The sequence below is a fragment of the Dermacentor albipictus genome, chromosome 1, assembly GCF_038994185.2.
Source record: "Dermacentor albipictus isolate Rhodes 1998 colony chromosome 1, USDA_Dalb.pri_finalv2, whole genome shotgun sequence".
NCBI classification, from domain to species: Eukaryota; Metazoa; Arthropoda; class Arachnida; order Ixodida; family Ixodidae; genus Dermacentor; species Dermacentor albipictus.
In genome coordinates, this window is record NC_091821.1 from 427,536,643 (window position 1) to 427,549,805 (window position 13,163).

At 47.8% G+C, this 13,163-nt stretch overlaps 1 protein-coding gene and 1 pseudogene across 1 annotated transcript; both read right to left on the reverse strand.

The window, feature by feature from the left end:
• Positions 1–1,794: 1,794 nt before the first annotated feature.
• LOC135896662 (uncharacterized) lies at positions 1,795–9,748 on the reverse strand. Its single transcript, XM_065425150.1, has 3 exons — positions 9,727–9,748; positions 8,184–8,439; positions 1,795–2,258 (listed from the first exon to the last, which is right to left on the reverse strand). Exons 2-3 carry the CDS (start codon positions 8,413–8,415, stop codon positions 1,987–1,989), a joined length of 504 nt encoding a protein of 167 aa, XP_065281222.1. The 5' UTR covers positions 8,416–8,439; positions 9,727–9,748; the 3' UTR covers positions 1,795–1,986.
• A 1,033-nt stretch (positions 9,749–10,781) lies between these two features.
• LOC135897851 (U2 spliceosomal RNA) lies at positions 10,782–10,961 on the reverse strand (annotated as a pseudogene).
• Positions 10,962–13,163: the final 2,202 nt, after the last annotated feature.

Consider the following 13,163-nt stretch of genomic DNA (forward strand, 5'->3'; position numbering starts at 1 on the left):
ACTTCACAACAGTTTACTCTCCTTGCTATCAAAATTCCTGCTCTAGTCCTTGCTTTCTTTTTTTTTGAGAAAACCTTGCACTGTTAGTAAAACGTAAATGCACTAAAGGAAAGCACTGTGCTCTCAAAGCAGTATTCGCCTCGGTACAGTAAGTAACAATGTGAACCGACGTACAGCGTATAGCCTGTTCATTGTGTATGGCAAAAAAAATGCCTATCCCTAATATATCAAAGTATGTTAAAACACCTTTCCCATTTATGTATGCACAATGGGACGCGAGTACACAAACATGTTCAGCTCATTGTTGAGTTTCGTGCTCATTTACCCGTTAACATAGGATGGAAACTGCATAAGGTCCCTGGGAAAGAGCAAACAAGAAAAGTATCACAAGAGCACGACCTTCAACCATCTGCGCAGGTTTATGGCATGACACTAGTTCGCAATATTTATCTCTTTTTGCTATAAATATTCGAGCTTTTTAAATAAGCTGGTACACTAGCCGGCTCCTTTAGGTGTCGCGCAAGGAATTCTATGCGTGATCTCCGATCGCCTTCCATGATTATTGATGTTAATTCTGACTTCATTGTAAAACTTTCTGCCCGGTCAACATGTTTTCCATTATTGATTGCCCACACTCTAATTCACCTATTGCCTTCGTGGACTAACTTCAGTTACATACCAACGCAGATCGTAATTATTTTCAGTTACATACTAACTTTTATAGCAAACATTGATGCAAGATGTACTAATACCTGTGGAGCTTAGTTTCGAAATGGTTAGAATGGAATAATCTTTTCGAAATTGCCTTCCTTGAAAGGTTGTCGTAGATAGCGTACAAGTGCTATGTTACTTTTCCAAAATAGGCCTAAAAAACCGTTTGTCATCATGTCGACGCAGTGTCGTTAAGAGACTGAAGATTAGCCCGAAGACGACAGCACTTACGGACTTCGCGAGCAAACGGTCATATTTTCGTTAATGCATTGCAACTTTTCTGCTGATATTATCGCGCTTCCCTTCTCCCCGTAAGATCGTCATCTAGCCACAAGACCGTCACGTTTACTTTTGACGACGAGCTTGCTAGATTTTTCTCTTAGATTTTTTTTTCTTTCCCAAACGCGGCATACTAATTGATATCGTCAATTGTGGCCTCGGTGGCAGTTTTCTCATTCTCTACTGCGAGATAGTACAACAGAAGACAACGAAAACACAGAGCTACGAACACTGTGTAGTGCTGTGTGTTCATCCTCTTCTGTTGTTTTACGAGCTCTGTTGCGCTATACCTCAAGTCATGCAGTACCAAAAAGCCCACCAGTCTGTCCTTCTGAGCCTTTTCTATTCGATTCATACTCAGCTTGAAATTTAAGTATTACAGTTTGTCGAATACACGTTCCGTTCAAATATTACAATATACAACGTCTGTTGCAGGCAAAGGAAAGAAAGAGTAATGAAAGTACAGAGTCTTCCATTTGAATCTGATACAGGAGAACCGCGATTATTGCCCAGACAAACTACTTACCGAGCGAACGCATGGTGACAACTTCTGCTCAGCAGATTTTAGCCGTGTTCGAAACTGTAAACCACATTTTTTTTTCTTGGAATGTGCAGATTACAAAGACGAGAATACTTCTTATTTCAATACAATCGGCTCTGCTTCCAAAGATCCACTACGTCTCGGAAAAATACTAGGTCCTATGCGTTCTGTTTCCCTGCAGCGTCAAGGTTTAAAACTCATTTTCATGTTGCATGAAGACATCGGCTTAATTGGCAAGCCGCTTTTGCATCACCACATACCTGTAACAAGCAACACCCTAATTCTGCTTTATTTTCTTTCCAAGTGGACGCCATTATGAATACTTCATCCAGAGTGCCCCAGTGATTGTTTTCCGGTTAGGCATATTTTTGCCTCTGAGTACCTCCTGCTCGTGATGACCAATTTCGAAGGCAATGGTCCACGATGGTATCCGAGACCACGTTCTACGGGCGGCGTCAATCCCACCACGCTTGGTTCCTGACCCTACGGACTAGGTCTGCAAGGACGAGACCCGGGCCAGAGGTCGGGCACCAAGCTTGCGTCTGGAACAGATTCCCAACATTGTTGTCTTGCTTGAGCCGGCTCGCTCTTGAACGCTGGTCGGGCGGCGGGCACACGCCTTCCAGTATGGCAATCACGCTGAGCAGCTCACAAACAAACACGATAGCAGCGAGAAGTGAGCATGTGCACTCGAGCCAATGGCGCTTATTTGACAGCATTCCGGCACCTGCGAAGAATAAAGGCGTGACACGGTGTCAATAACATGAGGCTTGTTCCTGACGAACGCATAGCAAGAACAACAACGTCAATGTTTCTGTCGCTAATGCAAATGATGGGAACCCGCTGTTGCGATTACTGGTGCAGTTTATGCTGCACACTGCTCTCGTTGTTAGCATTAATTTTAATGCGCTAGCATTATTATAGTACTTCATGCATTTTCTGAGGGCTGTGCGTGCTTGCGTGTGTGTGCGTGCGTGTGTGTGTGTGTGTGTGTGTGCGTGCGTGCGTGCGTGCGTGCGTGTGTGTGTGTGTGTGTGTGTGTGTGTGTGTGTGTGTGTGTGTGTGTGTGTGTGTGTGTGTGTGTGTGTGTGTGTGTGTGTGTGTGTGTGTGTGTGTGTGTGTGTGTGTGTCCGGTTTCCCGCCGGTCTGGGTCCCTGGGACGACCATGGTCGAATCAGCAGCGCATCGGGCTGCTGTTCTGAGGGAGCTGGGACCGACACCAACCATCGGACCGATGAACTTCGGTCACTGAGTACGAAAAAATGTGTACATACGTGCCGCTCTTCAACGACCCTGTCTCACGCCGACGTAGATCAATGTAGGTCAGGGACTAGGTAGGTACCGCTGTTCAAAGAAACACTTCGATGCCGACTTGGAGACCTTGGTATGTGTCATTTCACTTGTGCTGGTCTTCAATGAACCTCTTTGACAGCAACCTTGGTTACTGGGTTTGTAACAGTAGGTGTGTGCCGCTCTTCGATGAACGTTTTTGACGCCAACTTGGGTAACTAAGTATGTGCCACTGAGAATGAATGAATATCTGGTCACGAGCGACCGTGTAGACCGGTAAAGTCTCCGGCTCTCGCGAGAGTGCAACAACCACGTTCATTCCACATTAGAAAGCGCCGAGGACGCTGCGGTGAAAAGCGATTGGGTATAACTGCAAGAAGGAAGAGTGGGGCAGCCTCCGTTTTATTAACGAACGTCCTGGAGGCAGCTAAGTGGAGCGGCATGACTCGTGTAGCACTCGCGGAACCGATCACCAACCGGTGGTGCCGGCGGATCCTGGAGGAACATGAATGCTTGCCAGAGCTCGGTGGCATGGTCCGGAGGCGTGGGATGCGGCTAGGCCCAAGTCTAGTAGAAGAAGGCCAGGGTCCCCGCTTTATGGTGGCCAGGGCACGAAGCCTAGGTGGGATGTATAGAGGAGGCACTCCAAACAAAGGTGGTTGAGATCAGTACGACATGTGCACATGTAACAGAACCCACTTACGAGTGGTGGTGTGCCACCCCTGTGGAAACGGTTCAGCAAGAGAGGAGTAAGGAGGGTTCCTGTCTGAATTCTCCGAAGCGAGACTGACTCCCACCGTGTGAATAACTTCGAGGGAAGCAACGGTAAAAAAAGTGGATCACCCACTTCTGTGGGGTAGGTGGCACGTCGTTGTTTTGTCGCATTCTTGTCTGCCATCGGATCTGCTATCTCAGGTGTGGTATAGCTAAGAGAGAATAAGGAGTATCAGAGGCTCTGGCTAACGTGGTGGAGGGAAGAGCGCGCGCCACTCTATGAACCTTCTCGTTTCCTGGGATAACGCAGTGCGCAGGGACCCAGTAGATGGCAACATCGTGACGGCATTCGCGGAGCAGGCGTGCCTGGTGCCGGATCTTCTGCACTACGGGATTTTTGTAAGGAACATTAGCACATGCCCGATGGGCAGCCTGGGAATCTGTGTACACATGATGGTGAACAGGGTGGGTTTCAGACGAAGTTGCGAGGGCCCACTCCAAATAATCTAGGATGGCCACTAGCTCTGCGCGGGTGCTGTACATTGCTTCTGCTGAGATATGATGGCGTCGGTTCTCATATTCATTTGTCTGGTCGTACCATGCAGTGGCATGACAAGTGCTACTAGCGCCGTCTGCCGGAAGTGTAGCGGGAGTGAACTCGTATGTTTAGCATGCGTCTTGGCATATGCAAGACGAGAATGTGCTGCTTTAATATAACGAAAAGAATCCCTTCAGGTTTTTTTTCGTGCTTGGTTTGCCACATGACTTAACGTCATAATGGAGCTAAATATAAGCATGCAGGCCCGTTTCGTGGAGTTACTGCAACAATGACTTGTAATATGTGTTATCCACAGTCCATTTTTCATAGCCTTCACTTTGACCACTGTTCAATCTTACACTTTTGAGGAAACTTTTGCGAATTGTCTTTGTCGCTTCGATGCTAAGCGGAACCAAACCCACGCCACAATGGTTCATCAAGGGCAGTAATCTCACGCATTAGCAGCCTGCGCCAGAAGTGCCTTTGGAATGTACCGCTTTCAATGAACGCTTTTCACGCCACTGCTCGAGAAAGCGGCGCCATGAATGCACTGGGTACGCGTCCCTCTTCAATGAACCTCTCACCGACTAGGGTCACTGAGTATGTGCCACTGAGTGTGCGGCAAGCGAGGAAACAATTCTCAACGTTCGCAGGGATCGGAGCGCCAGGCTTCTCTTCTCAGAGGCAAGGCACCAACTTCTCGGCAAAGCTACTAGATGGCGCCGCGTGTAAAAAAAAAATATGCGAGAGAGGAGCCCACCTGCCGCATGACACCCTTCTTGGCGTTCGCAAGCACCGGCGCCCCATGAATTTCGGAGGCCATGCGCAGGCTTCGCAACGGCAGTGCTAGATGGCGCCGCGTGTTTTTCGGGAAGCGTGAAGGAGGAGTCCCACTTCAGTACACGTCTTATACATAACGCCTTTAGACGGTGGCAATAGGTTGTGTCACTATTTTGATCAAATGCTAAACGCATTACCGCCGTCAGTCATAGCGAGATGGGTTCCGCCGCTTCCTTGTTGCGTGTTTTCGTCGTATTATAAATAATGTTGCAAGATGAGCGTGTCGTCCCTAGCTGTTCTGGAATGCATCATCAAACAGACTCGATTTCACGATAGACGATGATTATCAATTCAAGCGAAAAGCTCGACGCTTCTATAAAGCTATACCTTTATGATATGATGGAAGAAGGCGCTGCGTATATTTGTTTCAGTGAGAATATTTACGTAGCGTTAGCTTTTCATTGCGTAATTTCGTAGAGAGCTGGTCCGCTAACCAGCGCATGTGTAGCGGCAGTACAGCTGGTTATACGTTTAAGCTGATTCGTCATACGTGGGTTGTCTCAAGTGGCGCGAGCGCCTGCTTGGAAGCCGACTGTCGTCTTGCTTTCCCGCCACTGAAGCCCTCTCTGGCAGCTGCTACAGGAAGAGGGGGCGGCTTGATTTACGCGGCTCGATTTACGTGGTGTGGTGGAGCCTTCGATCGAGGGCTCCACCACACCACGTAAATCTTCTGAATCCCCAAAGGTCCAGCACAGGCTTTCAGCCATAGCCAACGGCAATTGAGTACTGCGCGCTACACCTCAGCGCCCCTCTATCCATTTTCTATGTAACCAATAGCCGCCAGACAGACAGACAGACAGACAGACAGACAGACAGACAGACAGACAGACAGACAGACAGACAGACAGACAGACAGACAGACAGACAGACAGACAGACAGACAGACAGACAGACAGACAGACAGACAGACAGACAGACAGACAGACAGACAGACAGACAGACAGATAGATAGATAGATAGATAGATAGATAGATAGATAGATAGATAGATAGATAGATAGATAGATAGATAGATAGATAGATAGATAGATAGATAGATAGATAGATAGATAGATAGATAGATAGATAGATAGATAGATAGATAGATAGATAGATAGATAGATAGATAGATAGATAGATAGATAGATAGATAGATAGATAGATAGTGTCTTCTTTATAGGGTGGTAACTGACGTGCATCATTTCATTGCGTGACCTCACTTTTCTTGATGTCTCCATGGATCTGTCACCCTTCACCAGTCCTTCAGCCTCCTGTTGTTTACCGTTGCCGTTCTGTGGCGGCTTTTAAATCCTAATGATTCTTGCATCTCGCCTCGTTTATTTTAAGTTGGAGGGAAAGTGTACATTGCGACAGCAATTATACGGATACTCCAGGCGCATTTTCCCCGTTGATGTCACCATAATGTTCCGTATGGAATCCAAGGGCGATAACAGCGTCGCCGCACGCCGTATTCTGTATGTGCGAGGTAAAGCTTGCGAGGGGAGCCGACAATCGCTGCTCAATCTGGCCCGCTCCAAATCGGAGGTGGAACGCGTCCTCTCTTGTCGTACGAAAGGCCGTGGGGGATATTAGGGAAGGAGGGGGATGGCATTGTTATCCGGCAGCAACTGCGTGTTTCGCGACCGCGCGCAAAGGGAACCAACGATCACGTCTCAATATCCCGCGCACAAGAGGGAAAAGCGGGGAGGCAGCGCGGGAGGGAGGGTGGGCAGCGTTCGACTCAGGCAGCAACTGCGTCCTTTGAGAGGCAGCGCGAGGTCGCGCGTGCCGTATCTTGAAAGCGCTTTGCCGACAACTCATACCTTTGCGCGTGCTTTATTATCGCCGCTGTTTGCGTTGAAGCGATAGACAGCACGAGGGTCCCTTCGCTCGCTGCTGCTGCCGCGCTTGCTCTCGCCGGCGTTTTGAGAGCAAGTGTCCGTGGTCATCGAGTGTCATCTGTTGATGTTTGCCTGTGTGCACTGACACCATGCTTGTTCACTTAGTAAGGGAATATTTCCAAGTTTATACGGCTGATAAAACTACTATCCTTACTTCGTATAGCTATCTAATAATTTGCTTTCTTAATTGATTCTTCTCCTTCCGGGCGAACCTGCGACTTCTTGTTCTCGTCGGCTGCCATGACGCATATTATGAAATAAATATTGCAAGCAAGCACGCAGACCCGTCTTATTACAATGTAACAGCGAGTTCTAAACTCTTAAGTACCCTCTGTCGTTTTCATGGCCTGCCTATGGTGCAGCGGTGAATATCGACATTGTCGAACATTTGCCTGCAGCACTTAGTTATTAAATAGCCAGTACTAGCCTCAACAAGTTAAGTGCCCCCTTTGGGAAATGACACGTGGCACTCACAAATGACTGCATGCCAGTTGCACAGAATTCGTGAGGAGCTTATCTCCCAGAAAACGTGCTGCACTTGCTAAGCACTTCCGCAGTATCGTTTCATTATGGATCATAATATTCTAGTTTCTTTCCTTAGATATCTCCAACGTCTGTACCTCACGAATAAACAACTCCCTCTCATCTAATATGGTGAGGTAAACTCTGCGGCAGTGACTCGGCAAGGCTAACTTGGTGACGTAGATAGAGTTTGTGTGCGTGAGTTTTTTGGTGCACTTAGATAGTGGTAACTTCAACAGAGGCGTGATCACTCATGCATATTCCTACCATAGGAATTTCAATGGTACTCAGAATTGTTTTATTGGCTGCAGACTGCCTGAAAGTGGCTCTAATACAATGGGAACTTCAGATTGACGGGTGTAGAGTTTAAAACCAAAACGAGTATGTCATGAAACATGGATAGTCAACTACTAAGGCTAAAAGAACAAGTTGGAGTTCTGCATGAGAAGCCTGGAAGGCATCAACAGCGATAGCAATGTATTTGCTTACTACACGAAGCAGAAACCCGTAGCTTTCCGTGTAGTATAAATTCCGGGAAACATTCGTTTACAAACTAAACCAGTGTAGGGTTACGAACGGCACACATGAACTGAGTTCACGGAAATTAGGACTTGATGAGTGCAGGCAGCGAGGAGTGCGGACTTCCCAAACAGGACGTTCCGTGCTGCCGGTTCCTTCACAAGTTCAACTATGCCACGCCTTTAAAACTCAACATATCACGTGACTTCTAACACTGGCTGGGTGAAAGGACAGCTCCCATCACCCTTCCTATATGGCATTAAGCCACCAACGTCCTCAGCTAGCCGTCGCATGTTCTATGTTCCGTAAATTCATGGCCATATACAGGATCACGCAGAGTCTGTCTTTACCTGATGGGCGACGTTTACCATCTGGCTGGTCCACCTGGTGGGACGCGTCCTCCGAGCCGTGTGACGGACGTATCCGCTGCATGCAATGACGATCAAGTCGTGCGACGATGTCACCCTCTGCTGTGGCGACTGCGACCTGTTGACGCTTCTGCAGAATCCCTATTAGGTCGAGGCGGCTACGCACAAAGAGGGTGTTGATAGAGAGAGACGAAGAGGCTTTTCGGTAGAGCATGCGTCTCTGGTCGTCAGCTCCGCGCTACGAACAAAGCGATCGAAACAGCGGAAAATGGGGAGTTCTACGACAGCCAATAAAAGAAAAAATAAACGCTGACAGAGCACACATTATGTGATCTCTGTAAAGCGAAACTTTAGTGAAACCGATAATTACATGCTAAAATAGGAAAAAAATTTTTGCAGAGTGTTTTGCAGTACAGGGATTATGTGCCTGCCAGGCAAATTAGCAAGACGCGGAAAGCATGCAACCCACGTGATCCACGCGACCGCAGGTTGGACTGTCCTTGAGATTCGTCTACTTTTCATCTCGCCGTCTGCCGAATGAGCGCAGTATACCATTGCACAGCATCCAAGACCGGTATACCGTACTCGGCGAGAAGTAGTCCCAGCAGATGCGGCAAACCCGCAAAAGAAGGCATAGGAAGATTCACTCTGATAAAGGAAGTATGATCTTGACGATGTATATTTGTTACACTGAGTAAATTTGAGAACCTTTTGTTGTTGCACTGCGAAATTCCGTAGAGATCAGAGCCTGCACCGGCGCACCTGTAATGGCACGTAGTGCACATAGGACTACATTTGGTATATACTTGTTCAAGAGCCGCACTTTTCTTTCTCGATTTTGATGATATAGGGCTCCTACAGAGGGATGGGCCATTGCAGCCAGGTTTTTTTCTCTGGCCATGTGTACCTTGATTTCTTTGTACCAATAGAGCGAACGCTGTTGTTTCCATGACGCATATGTCTGTTCACGCATACACGCCACGCAGCTTGTGCTCTTCTATAGACCTCACCTACTGTCGCTGTTACCACTCCCCAGATTCGGTTCGACTTTATGGACACAATCGTAGTCAGTTCTTTCGAGGGCGTTAAATATGACTGTCACATGGAAGCTTTTTCACAACGATGTCAGAAGACCGCACACGTCGCGCACTCAGAATGCAAGAGCACGTACACGAGCTGCGACGTTCTGTTCCGTCTTTCAATTCTCTACAGCAAAATTATTTATTATTTGAGTTTTGGGCTGCCAAATTTGTGGTGCGGCTCTTACGTGACTGCTGCCCTTAGTCGATCATATACAGTAGATAAGCTGTTTCCTCCCTCATCTGATTGAGCCGTTGTGTGTACGAGTTATTCGGCAAGACAGTTGGAGCAGCCACGGTCAGCAAAGTCTGGAAGGGTGCGTGTAGAAAACGCTATCTTAAAATACGCTATGCAGTCAGTGTCCAATGCACTAGGCCATACTACCACTGGATGCTAGATGGTGTTCGTCCTGTCTGCAAGCGGTCGTGCCGAAGAGAGAGCGTACCTGACTGATCTTGTTGTTGCTGTCCTCTCAACTAGTGACTGACACCCACTATGGGCGAGTGGCCGACACAAGGATGGATAATGCTGAATGCATCTAGGAAAAATTATCATGCACAAACTTGCGAACACTAGTCAATTTAATACGACATAGTCGAGAAATTTAATGACGGAGCTTGAATCGAAATGCACGAAGAGCAATAATGATAAAGGAGGCCGACCTAAGTTGGCACTCGCTTGAATCAAAATTAAATGCTTGCACGACCGAAGTTAACTTTGAACCGTAGAGTCGAAGCTCCAAAGGAAAGCATAAGGGAAACAGTGAGTCTCGGGCCAATCTTACGCAAGGCAACTTCAAAGATTCTTTTCGTCAGCATATTAAAGCAGCAGAGCGACTAAAGATAGGTGATATGTTGCCTGCTCATCCCACAAAATTCAAAGAGGGAATGCATTGATCCAGGCCTTTGTAAGCTGAAATTCTTAGTGAATCTGAGAGCCCGCTTTCGTAAGAGTTGCTTCATGCCTACGTCTATTGAAAAAAAAAAGAATCAGTGCTCTAGCGATATCAGAGGCGGCAATATTCAAGAGAAGCAGTTAACGTGGGGTTAGAGAGTGCTTGCACAGCAGTGCACGTACGGAATGTAACCGATGTGAAACACGCAGACAGTGATATATTCCAGGAATGACGGGGCCATCGGGAACCAGAGAGTCCGTAGACTCTCGAAACTCACCGAGAGCAAGAGCTAGGTTGAGCGTTGCTCTTGAACTACTCGGACGGCGTTCTGACCATGCCCCGATGCGGCATGTTGGTGCGGCGCAGCACCCAAGGCAAACTATAACGGCCAGAGGAAACAGGGCCAGAGAAAAACACGAGCCATTTCACTCCGCGAAGGTGGATGACCGGCGAAGCTGTTTACTACATGACGCAGAGGTGAAACAAAATTTCGAACAAAGGTGGGAAATAATTTACCACGATTTTCACAGGGAAGCTGTATATGGCTAGGTTCTGATGGCAAAAGTGTCCGTGAGCAAGAGCCGTGTATATTGAGAATTTCTCCCCATACGTGTGCCGATTCCGAAAATAGTGAAATATTGGGCTGACCCGAGGTGGAGGTGAAGCAGGTTCTAAGCACTCCGCCAACTTGCGAAAATAAGTTTGATATCTTACGTCCAAAAATAACCCGTATCAGATATTAAGCTGATGAGAACAGATGCTACACTTTGACCCGGTTCGGCCATCTCTACGTTCGCACGGCCATCTCTATGTCGGCGTTCCAAGCACTTGCTCCTTCACTTTCCTTCCGCTCTGCCGCGGTGGTGGTCCCGCAAACGTGCTGCCCACCAGGACCTCAAGGAGGAAAGAAATGCGAACCACGCATGTGGCCCCGATCCCGCAAACTTGGAACGTTTCGCTGGAGCAACGGCCAGGTTTCAGAGGTAGTTTGTGAGGAACCAATTTTGCGCGGCCTGGAATGTGCGTGACCGCTTGTGGTTTGCGAATGGCGTCACTACCAATACTGCACTCCCGGACGTCGACCAATTCGCGATCGCCTTGGCTATGGTGAAGCAGATGGTGCCCTCGGGGTGCGGTGAAGTGCATGTCTGTTCTACGTGTCGTTAGTAAAAGCTGTCGTGCTGCGTTTTGCTGCAAAATACGGGTACGTGTACCTCTCGGTGCCTCGTACACCTTCCGAGGCTCAACATCGTGGAGGAGCGACCAGTCGTGCCTCGCCTTCCATTTACGTGCGTACGGCGTTTGGCACACGGCAATGGACAGTTCATCATTAAGGGGCCCGCGTACACAGCTTCGCTAGTCATCCACCTTCACAGAATGCAATAGCACGCAATTTTGTATATACATTTGCAGAGTCGACGGGACCGCTGCCCTGAGGAGCCGTAGGTAACAATACACACGTGACGTTTACAAGAGATCGCCCCCTCGGTACAGCGAAAGGAAAGAAGATACGCAAGCGCGTGGAAAGCCGAAAACAAGATCGAGGTGCGAACGTACAAATGGCTGACGCTGGTCAAAGTGTAGTATTTGCTCTTACCTTCTTAGTATCTGACACGGGCTCTATTTGGACCTAGGATATTAAGCTTACTTTTGGAAGTTGGCGAAGTACGTACTTTCGAAATCTGCTTCAGCTCCGCCGCGGGTCAGCACGGTAATGCAATATTTAGGGATCGGCCCACAGTTTTTGCACACGCACACCAAAAATGCACGGAAGCCTAGCCATAAACAGCTTCGATCTGAAGCCTCATTATCTTTACTTTTTCGCCTACACATACCTTGTCGCAAGATATGTATACGTCAGCTAGGCATGTGTCGTATTGGACCCGGGTATGACACTTTTTCTGTTTCCTTGAAAGAATATACTACAGTCATTTTCAGTGAGAACGGCCTGAGCGTCGCCATAATGCCCCCTGTGCTTTGCTAATTGCTCGTAAACTCGTGCAGAAGCATTGCTGCTGCCGCGCATGCCTTTGTACTCCCGCACCGCAGTGCAGATAGGGGGTTGCCGCACTGCCCCGTGAAAGCGTACATATTTATACGTACCGCAGTTCCTGATATACTTTTGTTGCTTTTGTCTCATTAGGGCCCACCCGAGCTCCCTGATATACATTTGTTGCTTTTTTCTCATTAGGGCCCACCCAAGCTGACTTCATGAATTCAAAAGTGTCATAAGCGCCGCTGTGTGCACATTAGCGCTCATTATCAAACGTCAGCATTTGTTACTGCTATGTAATCCAAACAGTTTGTTGCATGGCAGATCAATTTCGGGGAAGCCGGGCAAATGAGGCAGAAAAAAAAAGTTTCTTGCATAATATTCTCAAAACAATAGCAGGTCGAGCAATGCACTGTCCAAATATTTATTGGATTTCGACCGCGAAAGACACTGGATTGTTTACTCCATTATTTTTCATTATTTATCTACTGCAGTGTCAATAAAGTCGTTCTTTTTCTTCCTTTTTCTTTTGATATCTCGTGTTCCAGCATTATTTGCAATTATCGCTACTCGATAAGTTTTCGTCCGAAAGTTCATAATTAGCACGAAACTTCGAAAGTGCCCCTCTGGGGACGAGCGTGTTACTTTAGAAAATCGGGGCCCTTTTCATCGCTGTACACAGCGCGACTCAACTCGAGACTAACGCGCCGGCGGCTATGACCGCCTTTCACTCGCTAATTTGGTCTGGGGCATCTTTAGCGAAGCACTGTGAATCTTTGGGGACTCTCTGAATAGTACTTTTTCTCGCCTGTGTGTTTGAAAAAATGCATACGAGCTCACAAGTGAGCGCGAAGCGAACTCTACGCGACGTCTTCGCACGTTCTTAACTTCCCGCATGGCAGCGTGGGGGATGTTCCTTAGTAGCATCATTATAGACCCAACGTATGCTTTTCCGATCCCATTTAGGAGAGGCTGGGTAGCCTCCGTTATGCCA

Coding starts and splice junctions, on each gene's coding strand:
- LOC135896662 (XM_065425150.1), bottom strand. CDS start 8,415: ATGCTCTACCGAAAAGCCTCTTCGTCTCTCTCTATCAACACCCTCTTT. Junction 2,259..8,183: donor TGGTAAACGTCGCCCATCAG/GTAAAGACAGAC, acceptor TATTCTTCGCAG/GTGCCGGAATGCTGTCAAAT.